Source organism: Curcuma longa, chromosome 14 (genome assembly GCF_044706935.1).
Source record: "Curcuma longa cultivar G26 ecotype Majalengka, Jawa Barat chromosome 14, ITB_CL_G26_1.1, whole genome shotgun sequence".
In the NCBI taxonomy this organism is placed as follows: Eukaryota; Viridiplantae; Streptophyta; class Magnoliopsida; order Zingiberales; family Zingiberaceae; genus Curcuma; species Curcuma longa.
In genome coordinates, this window is record NC_133874.1 from 5,023,445 (window position 1) to 5,043,103 (window position 19,659).

The 19,659-nt window shown below is 36.3% G+C and overlaps 2 protein-coding genes and 1 pseudogene across 3 annotated transcripts; all 3 read left to right on the plus strand.

The window, feature by feature from the left end:
* Positions 1-2,053: 2,053 nt before the first annotated feature.
* Positions 2,054-5,373, plus strand: LOC141844794 (cytochrome P450 94C1-like; annotated as a pseudogene).
* Positions 5,374-7,928: 2,555 nt separating this feature from the next.
* LOC141844967 (histidine-containing phosphotransfer protein 2-like) lies at positions 7,929-14,497 on the plus strand. 2 transcript variants are annotated; one of them, XM_074732955.1, is made up of 6 exons: positions 7,929-8,398; positions 8,876-9,006; positions 9,096-9,164; positions 13,413-13,466; positions 13,732-13,800; positions 14,222-14,497. In XM_074732955.1, exons 1-6 carry the CDS (start codon positions 8,348-8,350, stop codon positions 14,271-14,273), a joined length of 426 nt encoding a protein of 141 aa, XP_074589056.1. In that variant the 5' UTR covers positions 7,929-8,347; the 3' UTR covers positions 14,274-14,497. The 2 variants fall into 2 exon arrangements, with proteins under 2 accessions (XP_074589056.1, XP_074589057.1); XM_074732956.1 differs by having other exon boundaries at positions 13,732-13,804; positions 14,222-14,390.
* Positions 14,498-16,019: 1,522 nt separating this feature from the next.
* LOC141845127 (uncharacterized) lies at positions 16,020-19,056 on the plus strand. Its single transcript, XM_074733176.1, has 6 exons — positions 16,020-16,279; positions 16,384-16,496; positions 16,572-16,707; positions 16,806-16,873; positions 17,960-18,046; positions 18,670-19,056. The coding sequence occupies exons 1-6, from the start codon at positions 16,027-16,029 to the stop codon at positions 18,763-18,765; spliced, it is 753 nt and encodes a 250-aa protein (XP_074589277.1). The 5' UTR covers positions 16,020-16,026; the 3' UTR covers positions 18,766-19,056.
* The last annotated feature ends 603 nt before the right edge of the window (positions 19,057-19,659 follow it).

Genomic DNA, 19,659 nt, shown 5'->3' on the forward strand with positions numbered 1-19,659 from the left:
ATTTTTCGAAAATACTCTTATATTTTTGTGTTGTTGTAGTAGCGGTTAGGACTCGTGCAAATTAAAGAGGGGATAAATAGCTTCAATTGCTTCATCTTGATTTTGTACTCATCGTTTGAATGTGCAAGGAAAATTTGATACAAATTCAACACCAACGAAACAAGACTACATGCTAACAAAGTCGATTTTACTTGGTTCACCGCCAAAGTAACTACGTCCAAGATTTAGTCCAAACAATTACCACCACTAATCTTTCTCATTTTTGGATACCTTCCGATGAAAGTAAAATACTTTACACGAATCTTGCTTTGAATGTTTTTTTGTTATTTGAAATTGTCTTATTGATTTGAAAATGCACTAACATTTTATCCTCAAACCTCCAAGAACTATCCTTGAGAATCCACACTGAAATTCTATTTATAAGGTTGTTGTTCGAGCTGATTTTCGCCTAACAATCAATTGCTAGACTTCACTAATCGATTATCATTGACAAATGATATTCTTTGTTCTCCGTGACAAATTCTTTAATACATATCGAATTGGATAACTCATTAGAAAATTCTCATTCTCTCGTTGCTTTCTTTCCTTTATTTTGTTTGCCTTCTTTAATTCCTTTTAACTCCATTTCAATTCTCAATAAACCCTTCTAATTCATTCATGTTATGTTTATACGGTGATGAAAAATTAGAAAATAAACAAGCATATTATGATAGTGAAAGATTATGAGTTGTATTGAGTGAACCTCTACCTCCATATTTGATTGTGAGAGTTAGTGTGAATATCTACCCTGTGAGATTGTTACTTTCTTAATTTTTCAAATGATCAAAATCACCATGCTTATTGATTATTATAGGAATTGAATTCATGATTATTTTGATCTTTAGACGGTCTTAGTTAATTACCTTTTATTATACTCAGGTATTGCTAGAAAATTAATTTAGAAATAAATTTTATTTTATTTTTGAATTTTGTTTACTTGTCTGGGATATGCAAGAATAAGTGTAGGGGATTTTAATAACCATCATTTTATTATATTATTTAGGCTTTAAAATCATACCTTTTGATCTTCTCATGTGGTAAATTAGCATTTATATCGTATTTCATAAGTTAGATTTATATTTGGCCTTTAATGCAATTTATCTTACATTTGTGGATTAAATGCTAAATATTTGAATGTAATCTTTATAGGCAATCAAAGGGATCGTGGACTCGAGTCAAATCGATCTAAATTGAAATTAATTGAGGAAATCAAATCTCCGGACCGTTCATCTAAGATCATGAGCGATTTGAGCCATCCATCAAGATCTGGATTCATCCAAGTCAATAGGAGAATAGATCATAATCGTTGATCTAGATGTGAGCCTTCAGATCAGATCTAAAGACGTTATCAACCATTGGATCGAATCTGGAGAGTTCTCAGTCGTCCATTCAAATCTAATTCAAATGAGAACACTACAGTGCCGAGATCGCGATTTTAGGGGAACAGTATAAAATAAAGGATTTGGCGTGCGATCATATCATCTTCTTCTTCCTTCATCCATCACCGCTGACAATCCTAGCTATTCCATCAATCGATTGCTACTTCTTCATGTTTGTTACGAACCCTAGCTATTGTAGCAATCCTAGCTACTATAGTAGAACCCTAGTCATTGTAGCAAACCCTAAAAATATCTCAAACCTCAATTTCAAGATTTAGAATCCATTGATCGATCAATCCATCCAATCAATCGACTAATACTAATATTTTTAACCTTACCAAGGTTGAAGTTTCATCTTGCCTAGTATTCGATTGACCTCGACTTATCAAAACTTTTTTTGCTCAGTATTCAATCAACCTTGATCTACTAAGACTTCTCGTTGTCTAGCATCGGTCAACATTAACCTGTCGAGACTTCATCGTTACCTGACATCTGGTCAACTTTGATCTGCCGAGACTTCCGTATTGCATAGCATCCGGTCATTCTTGACTTGCTAGAACTTTCGTTATCACCAAGTATTCGGTCTTCTATGACTCACTTGGACTTTACTTCTTATGCCAAGTGTTCAACCCTCCATGACTCACTTAAACTTCCCTTCTCATGTCAACTCTTTATTGGACTTTCGACCGTCAAGTATCCGATCACCCACGACACACTTGGACTTTTCGTTTCATGCCAACTCCATGTCGGACTTTCGACCGTCAAGCGTCCGATCACCCATAACTCACATTGACTTTCTGTATCTTGTCAAGTATCCGTTAATCTTGATCTACTTGACTTTTCACTCAACCAACTTAACATATTGATCAAACATCAAAACCCCCAACTTAAGTCAACTCGAGATTGGTTAACTTGGTCAACTTTAATCAGAAATTGATTGCACTAACAGCAGTTACAACTAACTGCTACAAGGTGTAACAACTACTATAACGTGTAACAACTAATGCAACACTATTGTAGTATTGTAGCAGCTACATAGTAGCTTATATAATTGTTTTAAAATGATTTTGACCAATTTAAAATGATTTTGATGAAGTTTAAATAATTTTGACTAAGTTGGTAAAATGTATTTTAATACAATAGTGTTCAGGATTTAAAATTTAAGATCTACTTATAACTGTGTGACATCTACTTAGTAGCTTTTACAACTACGTAGCAGCTACTAGTAGTTGTTACAATTATCTTAAAATGATTTTGATAAAGTTTAAATAATTTTGACCAAATTAATAAAGAGTATTTTGATATAATAATATTTAGAATTTAAGATTCATGGTTCAATGTTTTAGAGTCTAAGATTTAATATTTAAGATTTAGTTATAATTTTGTAGTAGCTAGTTAGTAGCTTCTACAACTGTTTTAAAATGATTTTGATAAGGTTTGAGAAATGTTGACCAAGTCGATAAAGAATATTTTTAATATAATAGCAGTTTATGTATAATAATTTTATTAAAATGGAATAATTAAATTTTCACATTATAACAGCAAGCTAATAAGTATCTAATAAACAACACTGAAAGTAAGAGATTTGTGGAATAAGTGAGACTCCCTTTTAAACTTTTTTATTTTTAAAAACATTCGTTTGATGATATGAGAGCCCAAATGTCATGACACACCATTCATACAATCAGACTTGATTTTAAAAACTATCTTCCACTCATCAACCTTCCAAACTCTAATCTGTTATATTTGCTTTCAGATCAATCTTTGAGAAGACTTGAGATCCAATTAATTACCGAATAAGTCCATTAAAATTTTTTATATATTTAAAATACCTCCTAAACTTTTGATTTTATCAAAATACTTGTGATCATCGAGTAATTTTAAATTTTAATTAAAAGTTTTATAAAATGATAATTAAATCTGTTATGTTATAGATTATTAGTTGTGAATGAAATATATGAATAGAAGTCAATGTTAAGATGGGACGAATAAACATACAAAGATTGATAAAATAAAAAAAAATACAAATATTAGAAAGAAAATACAATTGCACATATTAAAAAAATCTAAAAAAATTAAAATGGTTTAATGATGTATTTAAATAACTAATAAATATTCCAATTATGAAATATGAGATACATATTATTTAAGAAAAAAATCATTAAAAAATAATCATAAAATAATATGAAATTTATTTAAATAAAAATGCAAATATAATAGAGGGAGGGTATGTCCAATAATAATATATCATGATTCATATAGTCAATTCCATGTACTACATATGTCAAATTCTGATCCCTAATTAGTACCCTTAATTATTAATTAAAGTGAAATTGGTTAACATAATTGTGACGTCACAGCCACATGGTATCATTTCATTGGTTAAAAGGATGACAACTTTAAAACTAACAAAAAATCTTCCCTATCGGCAGTGGTGGAATCGGAGCCGGGCAGAGTGGCGGAAGCGTACCAGATCCGCCGCTCGCTAGCCTTCTGCTTCGCCGGACGCTTCTTGCTTCTGGCGGCGGCGCTGAAGCTGCTGCGGTCGATGCCGTGGCGGTGCAGATGCTCCGTGTGCGAGGCCTACGTCACTGGTTCCTGGAGGGGCGCCGGATTCGACAACCTCTGCGACTGGTACACGCACCTCCTCCGCCGCTCCCCCACTCGCACCATCCACATCCACGTCCTCCGCAACACCGTCACCGCCAACCCCGCAAACGTCGAGCACATCCTCCGCGCCCGCTTCCCCATCTACCCCAAGGGCAAGCCCTTCTCCGCCATCCTCGGCGACTTCCTCGGCCGCGGCATCTTCAACGTTGACGGCGACGACTGGCGCTTCCAGCAGAGCCTCTCCTGCATCGAGCTCTCCTCCCCTTCCTGTCCGCCTCTTCGCTGACCGAGTCGTCGCCACCGAGACCCGCGACCGCCTCCTCCCTCTCCTTGACCGCGCCGCCGACACCGGGGAAACCCTCGATCTCCAAGACCTCTTCCGCCGCTTTGCCTTCGATAACATTTGCGAGATCGCCTTCGGGCTCGATCCGGGTTGTCTCCGGCTGTCGCTGCCCGTCTCGTCACTGGCCTCCGCATTCGATGCGGCGTCCAGGCTGTCCGCGTTGCGGGCGACCGCCACGATGCCGTTGGTTTGGAAGGCGAAGCGGTTGCTCCGGATCGGTTCCGAGAGGAAGCTTCGCGAAGCGATCGAAGTGGTGAACGCGCTCGCCGACGATCTCATCCGTCGGAGGAGGATGCTGAGGAGCGCCAACGGCCGAGATCAGTCAGCCTTCTCCTCGCGGGGCGGGACACCGTCTCCTCTGCGCTCACCAGCTTCTTCTGGCTGCTCTCGCGCCACGTGGAGGTGCGCAGCTGGATGCGGGAGGAGATCGACCGCGTCCTCGCCGGCGAGGGCGATGCGGTCATGACGGCGGAACAGACGAAGAAGATGCAGTGCGTGCACGCGGCGATCTACCAGAGAATGCGGCTGTTCCCGCCCGTGCAGTTCGACTCCAAGTTCTGTACGGAGGACAACGTCCTGCCTGATGGGACGCTGGTGACCTACCACGCCTACGCGATCGGGCGGATGGAGGAGCTGTGTGGGGGGGGGGGGGGGGGGGGGGGGGGGGGGGGGGGGGGGGGGGGGGACGACGGCAGAGAGTTCCGGCCGCCGAGGTGGATGCGGGGCGAAGGCGGGGAGTTCAAGCCGGAGAGTGCCTACAATTCTACAAATACCCGGTGTTCCAAGGCGGTTACCGCGTCTGCCTCGGCAAGGAGATGGCTATCATGGAGATGAAGACCGTGGTGGTCGCGGTCGTCAGTCGGTTCGACGTCGAGGCGGTGGAGGACGAAGGGCGGACGGCCGGGGCTGACGGCGTCGCTCGCCGGGGGCCTGCCATTCCGAGTTCGCAGACGGAATGGCCTCTGCGCACGTGATCAGTGGCGCAGTGCATTCCGTGTATAGAAATTTAGGCACGTGGTCTACTGTTTCCTGATTGCATAACGCAGGGGAATGAAGAAAATCACAGCAATAATAAATAAATAAAAATATCAGTGTCCATCACTGACTTATTATTATTATTATTAATTATTAATCTAGATATTCAATAATCAACAATTCTCATTTTTATGCTAATATATATGCTCAAAATATTTTTAACAAAAAATGTTCTAAATAGTAACCGATTTTTGTTTATGAGAAAAATCAAAGCAAAATAAAAAGCCATTACACTTCATAAATTCTACATGTAAAAGCATCCTTATAGCTGCCATATGAAGCAAACAAGTTGTTGCCAGGTATCAGTGGATCAAACAGTTGTTAATAAAGCTGGTCATATGAATAATCTATTATATCGTCCATTTTCAATATATATTTTTTTGTTAATAATAATGTGATTCTAGACTTTCCATCAACTTTATTAAAATAATTTTTAATATCATATTTATATATATTATTTTTTAATTGACTCAGGACTTAATCCACCTAATCTTCAACTCAAATGTAAAAATTTTAACTATATATATTTTTATTTTTTGATAGACTGTGAGTTGACTTGCTTAATTCGTAACTCGTCTTGAGTTGAGTTGGATTGAAAATTTTTTAATCCGTTAAGATAGTGGATAAATTCACTATGACTGCTCCATCCTAACTTGATCCACTATACTATATGATAGATTTTTAATGTATTAACTCATCCCGCTATGAATTGACTCGTTTGACTGTACTAACATTGACCGATCCATCACCGGTCAGAGGTGGCAAAAGATGACATGAATAGGTTGATCCATGAGCAAATTATAAGCAGTGACAAAACCTAAACTTAAAAAAAATAAAAGCAAAAATTTATATTTGTTTTACCATTTAATAACTTATAATCAAATTTGAACCGAACATATCCGGGTGGATAAATTTATAATCCACCTTCGTTGATTCTAGAGTCGATTAAGGAGAAGAATTTATTTTTAGGGCAAGCTTTATAGTGCATAATTGTAGTTACTGTAGGATAAATTCACTAGGGTTCGAATTTCGAAGAAGAAGATAATATCTTTCTTTATAGTTACCAACTATAACTTTAAGGATTTACCGGGCATAATGGTAATAAGACTGACCGTATGAAAAAAAAATGATAATCCCAGTAGCCACATCCTAGGGGGGCATAATTTACTGTGAGAAGTTTCCCAAAGTGGACCAAGGATCGAATTTCGATGAAGGCGATGCAATATTCTCCCTTGTAGTTACCAATTAGGAAACTTTACAAATTTACTGATCTCACAATTGGTCATAAGATACCGACCGTATGAGACTGTTGGGATGATGATATGCAAGCTCCACGAATATGTATTTGAGATATAGTAATGGGTCCAACCATACTTGAGGCCCAACATAAGTTGATTAGTGAGGGACCAGGATATATAAAAATAATAAAATTCACTTTTTATATTATATTAACATATTTTAAATAATGTCAAAGTAGTTTCAATTAATTTTAAAATAATTTTGATTAATAGAACAATAAATAATTTTAATTAATATTAGAATAATTTGAATTAAATATATTATATTAAATAAAAGTGTGATTGTTAACTATATGTTTTTTTATTAATTATCAAAATAACATCTTATTTTTTATTATTTTATTTATTTATTTTTATAATAATTATAATTCATAATTATTATGTGAGATCGATCACTTGTATACATTAATATGATATCAATCATCTACGCATATATTATTTAACTGTTCGCTTTCCGATTTATTATGATGGTCGGTGGGAAATTTCTATGTTAACCAAAGCCGGCCACTCCCAGGGATTGAGTCCATGAGACTGACTGGGATTTATTATTTTTTTTAATTTAACTGTTATAAAGTTATAGTGATTATTCATAACTAGTATTATATATGTATTGGTGAAATCTTATTTAATAGGTTAACACTTCAATAAAAAATGGTCACTGTCTCAACGGTTCCATACGGTTGATCTTATGATCATCTATAAAGAGAAAAATACAGTTAATCATGACGAAGGAGGATATTATATCGACTTTGTCGAGATTCGATCCTTATCTACTTCAATAAATTTACTCTGTAATAACCAATTCAATTATGTTTTAAAATTATTTAATAGGTTAATATAGATAATATCATATTGTAATAATTATGATTCAATTTAAATTAAATAGTCAATAGCATGATGCTAATTAATAGTATATTGCAGTAGTTACACACGGATAGTTTAGATTTTATATTTGGATTAGTAAAGCAGAAAAGAATAATTCAGATATTAAAAATGAGATGAACACTATTAATAAAAATAATTATTTTACTTATTTTAATAATAAAAGATGTATTTTTAATATTATTATTATTATTATTTTCAACGTCTTTGTCTGAACTGCTAAAGAGTTACGAAAAAGAAGTAATAAATATACAATAAAAAACAATAATTTTATAAAAGGAAAAAAAATAAATAAAGGGGGGAAAACAACGACTTTCCTGTGTTTCTCTCTGGACCCCCGAAATCCAGAGCCCCCCACGACGATCTGCGTTGTGATCGCAATCTGCCGAACCGAATCGAAAAAGCAGTCTGCCGCAAGATGCTCGCCGCAAGCTTAGACGTCGTTGCAAGCCTCGCAGCACGCTTGTTGCTTCCTCAAATCATCGCCTGATCACCCTTGTCGGTTCCCTCCTCCAATGGCGAAGAGATAAGCAGGCATCTCCCCCCTCCACTGCCCGACCGGACCGCAGCACGGAAAGACAGGGCTCTGGTCTCTGTCGCGGCAGGAATCAGAACCTCTCCTTTTTTCTCAACTTTGTGGATCGCGCTGCCCGCAACGGTGATCGGATAGCTCAGCCTCGCCCCATCTCGCCCTTTCTTTTATGAAAGGTTTGGTTTTGGGGTCTTAACCACCAAATTAGCTTTTGGCGCTTGTCGTTGCGATGACGCCGGCGGAGGAGCTCGATAGTTTGATTCATTGGATGTTCTCGGAGGTACGCTGAGTTACTCATGCTTTCTTCCAGTTTCTGTCATTCGTAGAACAAATAAAAAACTAAAAATAAATAAAATTTCTTCTCTGTGTGTTAATCCAACTGTGAATTGACTGGCTGTTTTCTGTAAAAAGAAAAAAAAAGCCTTTTCTTTTCAGTTTGATGGAGTAAAAGGACTCAGTTTTATGGAGCGCTCTACTCTGTACTTTGAGCTGCGAACAGTGCTCCCAGATATTTACTGATGTGATGTTATTCTCGACCAATATTGCGGTCATTTTTGGATTACTTAACTGACTTGGAGTTGACTTCCGTGTTTGATCGTATCATTCCTTTTTTTCTTTTTGATTCCAGGTTTTGAACATAATGACACTAACTTGGTGGGCTGTAATCTTCTCTTTTGTAGCAACATTGTGTGGACTTTGAGTTTTGATGGAATGATAAGCAAGGCTGCTCTGATCTGGTCAAAGAATTTTCTTGCAGGGTTTGTTGGACCAGCAATTCCAACAACTCCAGATGCTGCAGGATGCCAGCAATCCCAATTTCGTCGCGGAGGTGATCACCTTATTCTGCAAAGATTCAGAGATTATATTAACTGAGTTGACAAAATTGCTGTATGTTCTAGCCACTGGGATGTCCTTCCAAGGTTGTATTAGGCTATACCTTTATGTTCACATGTTTAACTGTGAATTTTATGCTGCAGGAATCAACCTGTTGTTGACTTTGAAAAGGTGGATGCTTATGTTCACCAACTTAAAGGAAGTAGCTCGAGGTTTCTTTGATTTCCTTCCCTGCTTGTTTTATTTTCTATTTTAGTTCTTCTCGCATTTTCTTGTTAAAATGTTGTCATTTGCATATTTAGAGATTATCATATTTTCAGTTAGTTATGAGGGAGGCTGTTTAACCTGCCCTTCTTTGTAGTTCGGATGGAATTGTCGGTATCCAAGTTAGGGAATCCAAGCAATGTTATGAACTTAGAAAGGAAAACTCTGATAATATACTTGATCTTATCTCACTCTGGAATTTAAATCAGAATCAAGTTTGCGGGAAGAGGAATAGTGGAGAAAAGGATTAACATAGCATAAGAGGTGGTAGTGTTCATTAATTACTTTAAAAGTGCATGGCTTTCTTGTAGAACTGTAAATGAACTAGACATCATGAACAAGCTTGGGTTTGGTTCGATAAAAGCTTATTTATGTTCGTTCAATTGTAAAAGAATATATAAAATAAACAAGCTTGAACACTAGTGAGCTTGGTTCATTAACGTTCGTGAACAATTTATGAATAAACTTATTTATTAATCTATATAAAATTTAATTGTCAAAAATAGTATATTTTGTAATTTTTTGTGTTCTTTCCAAATCTAATATTCATAATATTTTAAAAATAAAGAAATAATATAAATTTCATGAATAAATAAAAATTTAATATAAATTAACAATGTTGATAGTTGGGATTGATTACAAGTTTGAATAATGTTTGTGAACAATATTCATGAACAAGGTTGAGTTTGGCTTGAGCTTGATAAGATTTTAATAAATAAGCTTGAACACAACTAAGCTTGACTCAACTCAGCTCGTTTACACCCATACTTTCTCGAAGCCTCATGAATCCGTCTCATGTTTTCTTTATTTTTTACCTATTTAAAGGGGTGGCCTTATAGTTCATGAAGATTCTTATGCAACGCAGACTATAGATTTGGAGTTAGCAAGTCGAAAAGTTAAATTCCTAATCAATTTAATTTGACCCCATAGAATGGACACAATATTCCACATAGATGGGGCTCAACAAATCCTAAGTGTCTAATCCCTCAACATCGAAGTCGTACTTCTTACCATATGAAGTCAATGTGACGCACAGGATGCTACTTGCATCACGCGGCATGGTCTTAAATCACTCTTTTGGCAGGTAAGATATTTTAGTGATTAGTTTCCAGGTAAGTAAAATGAGCTCAAAAAGTTTCAGTTTAGGAGAAGCCCAAATTTATAGGGCAAGGCTTCAACATGGGATTTTAAATGGTAGATTATTAATTTGGAATTATTGTGTGTATTCTTTACAATTCCAAATTTTTTTGTTACTTTTTATTAAGCTATACAACATGAGGAGGGTCGAGTGGTATTGGAGGAGAGTTAGTCCCATTTGAAGCTATGACTTTCTTTGGCACCTTCTCTTTTGTAACCTTATCGTTTATATCCTCCACCCCTCTCACGTCAAGCTCTATGGTGCATATGGATCCTCAATGTCTTTTGCCAAGCACCTTCGTACCTAGATCGTGATGGAGAGTTGGCGGATCACCCCGTTTTCCTTTCTAGTGCCAATGTGATTTAGTGAGAAGCTAGGCAAGGAAACCGTGAGGAAGATTAAGGAGCTGCGATGTCACCTCCTCTATAACACCAAGCTCAGAGTCCTCTCCTTCTCACCAAACATCTTATAGATGCTTTATTGCTTGATCAAGCTTGAAAGCATTACAAGCAACGATGGTGAACTATTTTGACAAGCTATAAAATGGGAAACAAGTAGTTCATCTACTCATAATTGACTCCCTCTTCAACACGAACTCATTGGCGATGAAATCATAGTTCTCTACTCAGAAGTTCTTGAATAACAATACAAACACCAAGGCCATTACTCTCTCGCTCTCTTTCTGATTGAAGCTTATGTGTGGCTTTTCTTTATCCCCTACGGGAGGCCTTGTATGCATCTATGCTGGCTCCTACCATTGCCCATGTCCCATGCACTACCAACCACGTCGTCGACACAGGTCATCAGTAAAGCTTGGTCTAAGTGGATGTGGAGAATCAATGTGTCTTTCTTGGCATGTGTTAGTGTAAAAAAATTGCTAAGTCTTTCCCTTTATTGTGCCATAATTATAAGTGATTGGGTGTGATAACTATCACAATGAATTATATTTTTAGGATGTTTGACAAGTGGGAACCAGTGATTGGCCAGATCAATACATAGTGTTGATTCATGTTGTGCTTTAGCAAACCCTTGGGAGTAACGTAATAATTTGTATGTTTGTATTAGTTCACAAGCTAAATCCAAAGAAAGTTGTTGGGTGCTACCATTTACCTGGTGAGGTGAACATATCTTAGTTGGAATTGTGGTTCTATCTCTCACAATGTGGAGAGTTCTATAACCTGTTGTTTTGCTTAGTGATGATGAAATGACAAAAATGGAACAGCAGTTAAAGAATCAACAGTATACATACCAAAGATGTGTGATACACAGCACATCGCGATATATAGTTCACTTTGGCGAGAACCTTGTGCACTAAGCATCCATCTGCATTAAGCTTATCATGCTTCATGAGTCATTTCACATTTTTTTGCAAGATAAAGCAGAGTGTAGTGCTAGCTTGAGCTTGTATTGACAGAGGCAGATCCTGTTAGTACTAGAAGGCTTTTGTATAATTAATGAATATATATGGTCATCAAAATTATTAAGTCAATATGTGATCTAATTTTATTTGAATTTGACTTAAGGGCATAATCCCACAAACATATGTCATGGTTTTAATTTTTTTATTTCTAATACAATTATACAGCATGAGGGTATGCAAAATGTGAGGAATGAACTTGGACATTTTAGAAAAAAGTTCTTAGAGATTTTTAGTTGGCTAGTTGTTTAATTTTTCCGGTACGTCTCGAATGTCAGCAGTGTTTTTAGCAGTTTTGCGGTGGTTGTAAATGTGAATTTCAATGGTTAAATACACAATTATTGGAACTTTGAATTAATTATGGATTATGAAATGTGAAGGGAAGCCTTGGCACAATGGAAAAGTTATTGCTATGTGATCTGATGGTCACGAGTTTGAGTCGCAGAAACAGTTTTGCAATGCAAAGTAAGACTGTGTACAATAGACTCAAAGTGATCCGATTCTTCTCCGGGACCTCACATTGGTGGGAGTTTCATGCACTAGACTCTCCTAATATGGCAAATAATATAAACCTAATAAACCTACTCTGACTTGTGATGCTGTGAACAAAGTGCTAAATTGTGCACCGTTAATGCATCATTAGCATGCAATAATCTGTCCTCACACTAGTGAGTAAATGCATAATGGGTCTTAAAATGCCAATGCTCTCCAACCCATATTCTCAGAAACTGAAAGGTGATACCTTCAAATCAAAGGCAGCTGTATCCTTTTCTCCAACATTGAACAAAATGTCCTTGTGTTTGCAATCAATTGCAAATTCAATAACATGATTTTAATATTTGGAAAAAGGTTAAGATAGTGTTGTTCTTTAAGATGATTGATCATCTTCCAGTTTAGTCAACTTTCATCTTGTTCGCTACTAAATTCTCAAATGCTTTTTTTATTTGATTCCACAATATTGTGAAAAAAAATCATAGTATAGCTGAAGCTCTATGTGGATGAAAAGTGCTACAAAATGCTGTGTAACTATAATCATGTTCATCCATAAGATTGATACCAATATTTAATGCTTCAATCTGGTTGCTAAGTTAAATTCATAACTCATCTCATAACTTATTTTTATAATAAGGATGAACTGTCTAAATTGCATTAAGAAAGTCGTCTTTGGTCAACCACATGCATAGGTACCTTTTATGTTCTGTCATGTACGCATGTTCTTATTGCATAATCATTAGATAAATTCTTTTTTCTCCAAGAATTATCATATGAATATATTACTTTTAATTAAATTATGAAACTATTCAAATATGAATCACAAATGGTTTGATGTCCACCAATGCCATACTTGAATTCTAGATGAAAAAATTTGAGGGTTGCTGTGGAGTGTGGACTCAAGGTAGGGTAAGATCCTTGTAGCGGACCCTAAATAATTACGACAATCATAAGTTGAAAGGTTTTTACCACTTTAACTTCCTGATTACCTATTAGAAAATATCAAATATTGTTTACTCTAGATCTAGTAGCTCATTCTTTTTCTAGTGCTCATCGTCATGAACGTGTAGAAAACTTTCATAGCTGTTCTGTTCCCTACATGCATTTCTAGTGTCTAACTTTTCCCTTCACCTGTGATTTCTTTTGCAGCGTGGGCGCGAATAATGTAAAATTGGCCTGCATTCACTACGAGAATAATAAAGGGTAGGCATTGTTGCTTAGCATATCAAATTGCATAAAGTATAAACAATTTACAAGTTACCTTGTTTTTCAGTATGAAATTTTAGTATCCAATTCATAATAAATACAATGGAGCACCAATGAAGCCTTTGCTTTATGGTGACTTGTTACACTTTTAATAAGATAGCAAACTCATGGTGGTTTTTCTGTCGTTCTTCTCGAACAGCATTAGCATTTTTCTATGTCCTTTATTCGACTATATATCGCATGACAAATTTTCCTATTCCAGGTGTCTCAGTGCCTTGAATGTGGTGGAGAGTGAATATTTTCGTTTGAAGGACAAACTTGCAGCCATGTTGCAGGTATTCTTTTCCTTGTTGCAGCTATGGGCAGGATAAGCTTTACCTTCTCATCCAGCGTTTCTAGCTTTAGATTTTCGTATAGCTTGTCTGCTTCGTCGTGGTTTACTAGTTTTTTCACATTTATATCTAGTTAACTAAACTACACGGGAAGATGATCGGAGAACTACATAACTGATGCCAGCTAAAATATTGTGATCATCCTTTGCGAAAATCCCCATTTCCTTAGAAATCAGCAGGAACTAATCCTTAACCTTCACTTCACATGATCCTTGACTTGCCTGCCTCTTCCTTTCTGAAGTTAATATGCTTTGCGCCGACAAGAGTATTCATAAGATTTTCCGGTTAACATTGCCTTACTAAACTCCTGATTCTACCATCGATCGTTAAGATTGAACTAATTGACCTATTTCTGTGCAGCTTGAGCAGACAATCCAAGCCTACGAGAGCAACAAACAAATTTAAAGAATGATGCAGAATACGTTCGATCGCTAGTTCAGATTCGATAATCAAATTATCGGCTATCTGTTTAAGCATATATTCAAATGAATTTGAAGTACTAAAACTACACATCACTTGGAAAACATGATTTTTGAGCTTGTTTAAACTTCTTTGGCCACTGAAACAGTTTGTACATAGACAATGCAAGAGAAGTCTTACTGCCATAAGAAGTGAAATCCTGAGGTAGAGGTGTCAATGGGCTACACATGGCTTGGAGTGGTTCGGTTTGGTTCGATTCGATTCGGATGGTCTGGGCATGTGCTATACACTACTTGATTTTGTGCTACTAGTCATTCATTGTCTTAGGCATGACTAATTCACACCCAACCCAATTTGCGAATATGATTGTATCAGGCATGGGTCAATCAGAGTTGGGTCGTGTTGAATTCAATCCAAACCAGGTTAGGTCGAGATGTTGCACGGACCCGACTTAGCTCGTGTGGATCGTCGAAACCAATGGCTTTGAGTTTGTGCTATGGTTGAGCCAACCTTAGAAAACTTGGATCTATCTAACTAGTAGATGCTCAAGGATAGCTTGGTCTTGCTCAATCGAGCCTAGCTCTAATCGACTTTTCTTTTTTTTTAATAAAAATATTATAAAATAAAAGTTAGAAATTACAAAAATCATTAAAAATGTATTTTTTTATAAACTTAATATATTTTTATTTTTTGTGGAGAAATTCAATGTTTTGACTATGTTCTTTGTATACTTTTTGATTGTATGAAAAAAATGTATTAATAAGGAATATTAGTTTAAGTCTCATTTTGGACTTTTATACAATTCAAAGTGCATTTTCTAATATCACTAGAAAAAGAGACATTTATGGATAATAAAATCAATATAGGAAAAACACTTTATACTAAAGATAGCACAATCCCCTCTCTAATTTTTAATTTTAAAAACAATATAAATATTTATTATTTTCAAAATTAATAGAGGTGTAAACGAGCTAAATCATTCACAAAATATTAGAGTTTTGATTTAAAAAAAAAGTTCATTTGATTAAGTTAATGAGCCGAGTTTGAGTCTGATTTCGAATTTGAAAATATTATCAAGTCGAGTTTGAATTTAACAGTATTTGATTTGTGAGCTCATGAACATATTCGTTTAAAAGTTTATGAACGTATTTAGACTCATTTATTATTATATATATATATATATTATGTTAATTATATTAATTCGAACTAAGTTCGTTAATTATTTTTTAATTGAACTTAAGTCGTTTGTGAACTATTTAATTTCATTACGAACCGAATTTGAATTTAAGAATTAAAACTCAAATTGAATTTCAGAACTCGAGTTTTAAAAAAATCAATTGAATTAAACTCAAACTTCTTGCTATTCGACTCAACTCAATTTCATCACACCCTGTACTCTTCACTCTAATTTTTAAAAATATTAAAATAGAATCTTGTCCTATTTTTATCTCAAAAACATCTTTAAAATAAAATTACTCCAATTTAATCAAATTCACTTCAATATTACCGTAACAATTTTATTTAAAATTATTATAATTTGTAATAGATTTATTTAAAATTGGTACAAATCGTAACAACTTTAATAATTTTGGTTAAATTATTTTAAGTTGATTTAGTTTTAAATAAAACTGATACATTTAGATTATTGAAATAAAAATATTCTTAAAATAAATAAATAAAAAATATAGAGCCACTCAAAGCAAACCGCATATCATCTTCGTGCGAAGCGTCTCGTCTTCATCGCGATGACTCGCCTACTCCGCTTCGATGCCATATCACCAAATTTACCATTTTGCCACGCGACCATGTGCCCTCGTGTTCCGGCCGTTAAACTTAATCTTCGTCTGCTGCGACGAAACCACATCGTCTGCCCTCCGACGCGATCGCCCTCGTCTCCTCTTCCCCACCCCCTTCGGCGCCTCCGTCTACGGTCGGCAGTCGCATCCATGGCCGAGGAAGCGCAAGCGAAGCCCTTCGCCGTCCTCTTCGTTTGCCTCGGTAATTTCCTCCTGCCTCCTTTCCAGTTGAAGGAAGATCTTTTTTGTTTTTCCTTTTTCAAGTATTGGCGAGATCGATCTCACTCTTGGATGGTCTCTTGTCAGGGAACATCTGCCGTAGCCCCGCTGCGGAGGCCGTGTTCACCGATCTCGTGCGGAAGCAGGGAGCGGAATCCAAGTTTAAGATCGACTCCGCCGGAACCATCGGCTATCATGAAGTTGTTTTCCGTCTTCAAATTGTTGACGTGATGAAAGAATTAATGCTCATCTTTCCTTTGTTTCTCTGTTAAAAGGGGAATCCAGCGGACTCGCGGATGAGGGCCGCTGCGAAGAGAAGGGGAATCGAAGTCACCTCCATATCACGGCCGATACGACCCTCCGATTTCAGGGAGTTTGATCTCATATTGGCTATGGACATGCAAAACAGAGGTTCATGCCCTTTTGCTTTTGATCATTAAAACGATGGTATTTTTGGTAAAATCAAGTATCCTAATAGTTCTGAAACTGATTCGTTATCAATTTTATAGAGGATATACTGAATGCATATGAGAGATGGAGATTTAAGGAGCCTCTTCCAGAGGATGCTCCTAAGAAGGTGGCTTCTTCTTTATACATTAATATTTGCTATGATTTTGACTATAATTTCGTTAGTTGGTACATGAAATGTATTTGATTGAACCAGATTTTACTTTACCTAGATCAGTTTGAAATTGTTGATGAAATGCAAAGATGAAAAACTAAATGAAGAGATGTATGACATGCTTGTAAACCTTTGTATCAAATGTTTGTTTGTAGTTTTTCTTTGTAATCTTAGTTCCTAGTACTGTCTCTCAACTCTTTAAGGATCAAGCAGGTCAGTAGAGCATAAATGGCTATTGATCTCTTGAGAAAACTTGGCCTCCCATTTGCTGTTGTAGGACAACCAACAACCAATCAGTTCTCTGCCATTTGAGAAGGGGGAATGTGTTGAATTATTTACTGACTATAAAGTAGTCGATGAGGTAAGAGATAACTATTCACTGAGTAATGCTCTCAGGCTCTAGCACTTCGCACCTCCTTTCTTTGTGTGTGTCTGTGTGTCGACGTTGAGGAGATCCAGCTGCCGAATCATTCTCCACTCACTTGGACTCCACTACACTTAACTCCAACTGAAGGTAAGCAGGAAGTGTAGTGAGAGGGACAGAGAATTGTACTCCCCATAGAGGCATCTAATCATTTAAACACTTGTGAAGTAATGAGATGGGATAATTTTTAGAGCCCACTGAAATTCCAAAAACTTGTTCCCTAGTCTTTTTATAATTTATAATTTTTTAAGGAGCATATCCTAGCAACTGCAATGTCTCTTTCTTCTTCCGTAGTGATTTCCCCCCATTTTGTATATCTTAAATTAATGCAACATGTATCTTTAACCCACTTATTCTCGTATGGATTTCTCATCTAGTTGTTGTTTGGAAATTGGTTACTAAATTAGGAAACCCCAGAAATTAATTTTATCAGCAAGTAAAACTTATTTGTCTGATTGTTTGTTGACTTGTTTGTGTTGTAGCTGATTATTTATATGTATTTGGGATGTTTTCCTGATTTACATAGATTTTATCTGTTGTGGCAATTACCATTGTTTCTTTCTGTATCGAAAGAATACATGCAACGGTTTTGTATCCTTTTGCTCTTCACTTTTCAGGTTAAGCTTATGTGCTCCTATTGTAAGAAACACAGTGAATCTGAAGTGCCAGATCCTTATTATGGAGGCCCACAAGGGTTTGAAAAGGTAAGCATAAAAAACACTGCCGAATAGTGACTATAATCTCACACTAAACAGGCCAATAGGAACAGAAAAGGGGAAAAGCAAGGCTATGCCATTTCTTTCTTTGCTCATGAAGTTGTGCCTTGTTTTCTCATGTTAATAGTTTTGATTTGTGGCATTCCATTTCCCACATTGGTAGGGAAAGATGAATACCTTTGTGTAAGGGCACATACAACCATTTGATTAGGTTTAAGCATTTTCTTTTGTTATAAGAAACATTGCATGCTATTTGTTAATGTGAAAGATGAGTGGAATTATTAAGAGAGACAAAATAAATAATAATATTTGCGATAAGATTAATGCAGCCTATAGATGATAGGTGTTGGTGATAAGATAAGAAAAAATATACTAAAATGGTACAGACATTCTCAATAAAAACTGATGCATGTTACAGTTCTGATGACTTATTAGAATTAAGGGCAGGAGAGCAAAATATAACTAAGAATATATATGATCTTAGGCAGAGCTTTTTTTGCTAGTTTGATTGACCTATCAAATACTGGTTTTAATTCCTGGTTTCAGTGATTGCAAGATAATCTTCCTGATCCTCATTGATTCACTTACGCTGTAGCTTGCTCTCTATTCAGGTCCTAGATTTACTGGAAGATGCTTGTGAATCATTACTACAGAGCATCGCGGCCGAGAGCAGTCATGCTTCAGTTTCACAGGGAAGAGAGAAGTAAGGAAGTAAATGAACCCGTGATCGGTTTCAGTCCTAGTCCTGTAATGCCATGATATACTAAAGCATTTGTAGTGGTTGGTGGTGATCGTTGAAGCTCTGAGATAAAAGGAAAATCCATGGGGGTTATTGTACTAGGTTCTGCTTGATATTCTTGACTAGAACTTAGACGTTTGGATGATGCGCCGTCAGTATTTCTCCCAAAGTTTACCATAATTTTATTATTTATGGTATGTGAATTACGATACTTTGAAACCAATATTAATTGGATGCTGAAAGCCATTTGTCTGATTAAGGATTTGCATAATTAGCCCGACTTATTTATCAAAATAATCCCCCCTGGCTGATGTGCTGATTTGATATTTAATAGCGAGTATACCAACTAAATAAATAAAAGTTAAATTTTCGAAGCTTTATTGACGTTGAAGTTGTGCTAGGGCAAATTTGATCTCCTCTTTTGCAGTCTCAATTGGTTGTCGCCGAGGAACAAAGATGATGTAATAATTTAGTTTTTATATAATTGGGTATTCAGGTCTTATGAGTTTATTAATTTCGGAATGAACGGTCCTACTAATTAAATTCAAGGAGCATAGTGGCTTTTGACGGGGTGATTTAGTATTACCACTAGTTCAATCGTCGTAGATATGTTCTTTGTAGGAAATGAACCTTTGTTGTTTGGGAATGCATCTTACTTTTACTATCACACCAAGTCCGGGCACAAATGATAATTGAGAGGTGATGCAAATATGGAGTAATATTTGTGTAGAGAGGTGATGATGGTAGAAGAAATAATAATGGATTTCGGGATGGACAGTTCAGCTCGACATTCTGTCCACTAAAATCTCACATTCCACTTACCAAGTGAATTCATAAAGCATAATGGTTATTGACGTGGCGA

Coding starts and splice junctions, on each gene's coding strand:
- LOC141845127 (XM_074733176.1), top strand. CDS start 16,027: ATGACTCGCCTACTCCGCTTCGATGCCATATCACCAAATTTACCATTT. Junction 16,708..16,805: donor TATGGACATGCAAAACAGAG/GTTCATGCCCTT, acceptor TCAATTTTATAG/AGGATATACTGAATGCATAT. Junction 16,874..17,959: donor CAGAGGATGCTCCTAAGAAG/GTGGCTTCTTCT, acceptor TTCACTTTTCAG/GTTAAGCTTATGTGCTCCTA.
- LOC141844967 (XM_074732955.1), top strand. CDS start 8,348: ATGACGCCGGCGGAGGAGCTCGATAGTTTGATTCATTGGATGTTCTCG. Junction 8,399..8,875: donor TTCATTGGATGTTCTCGGAG/GTACGCTGAGTT, acceptor ATTTTCTTGCAG/GGTTTGTTGGACCAGCAATT. Junction 13,467..13,731: donor CACTACGAGAATAATAAAGG/GTAGGCATTGTT, acceptor TTCCTATTCCAG/GTGTCTCAGTGCCTTGAATG.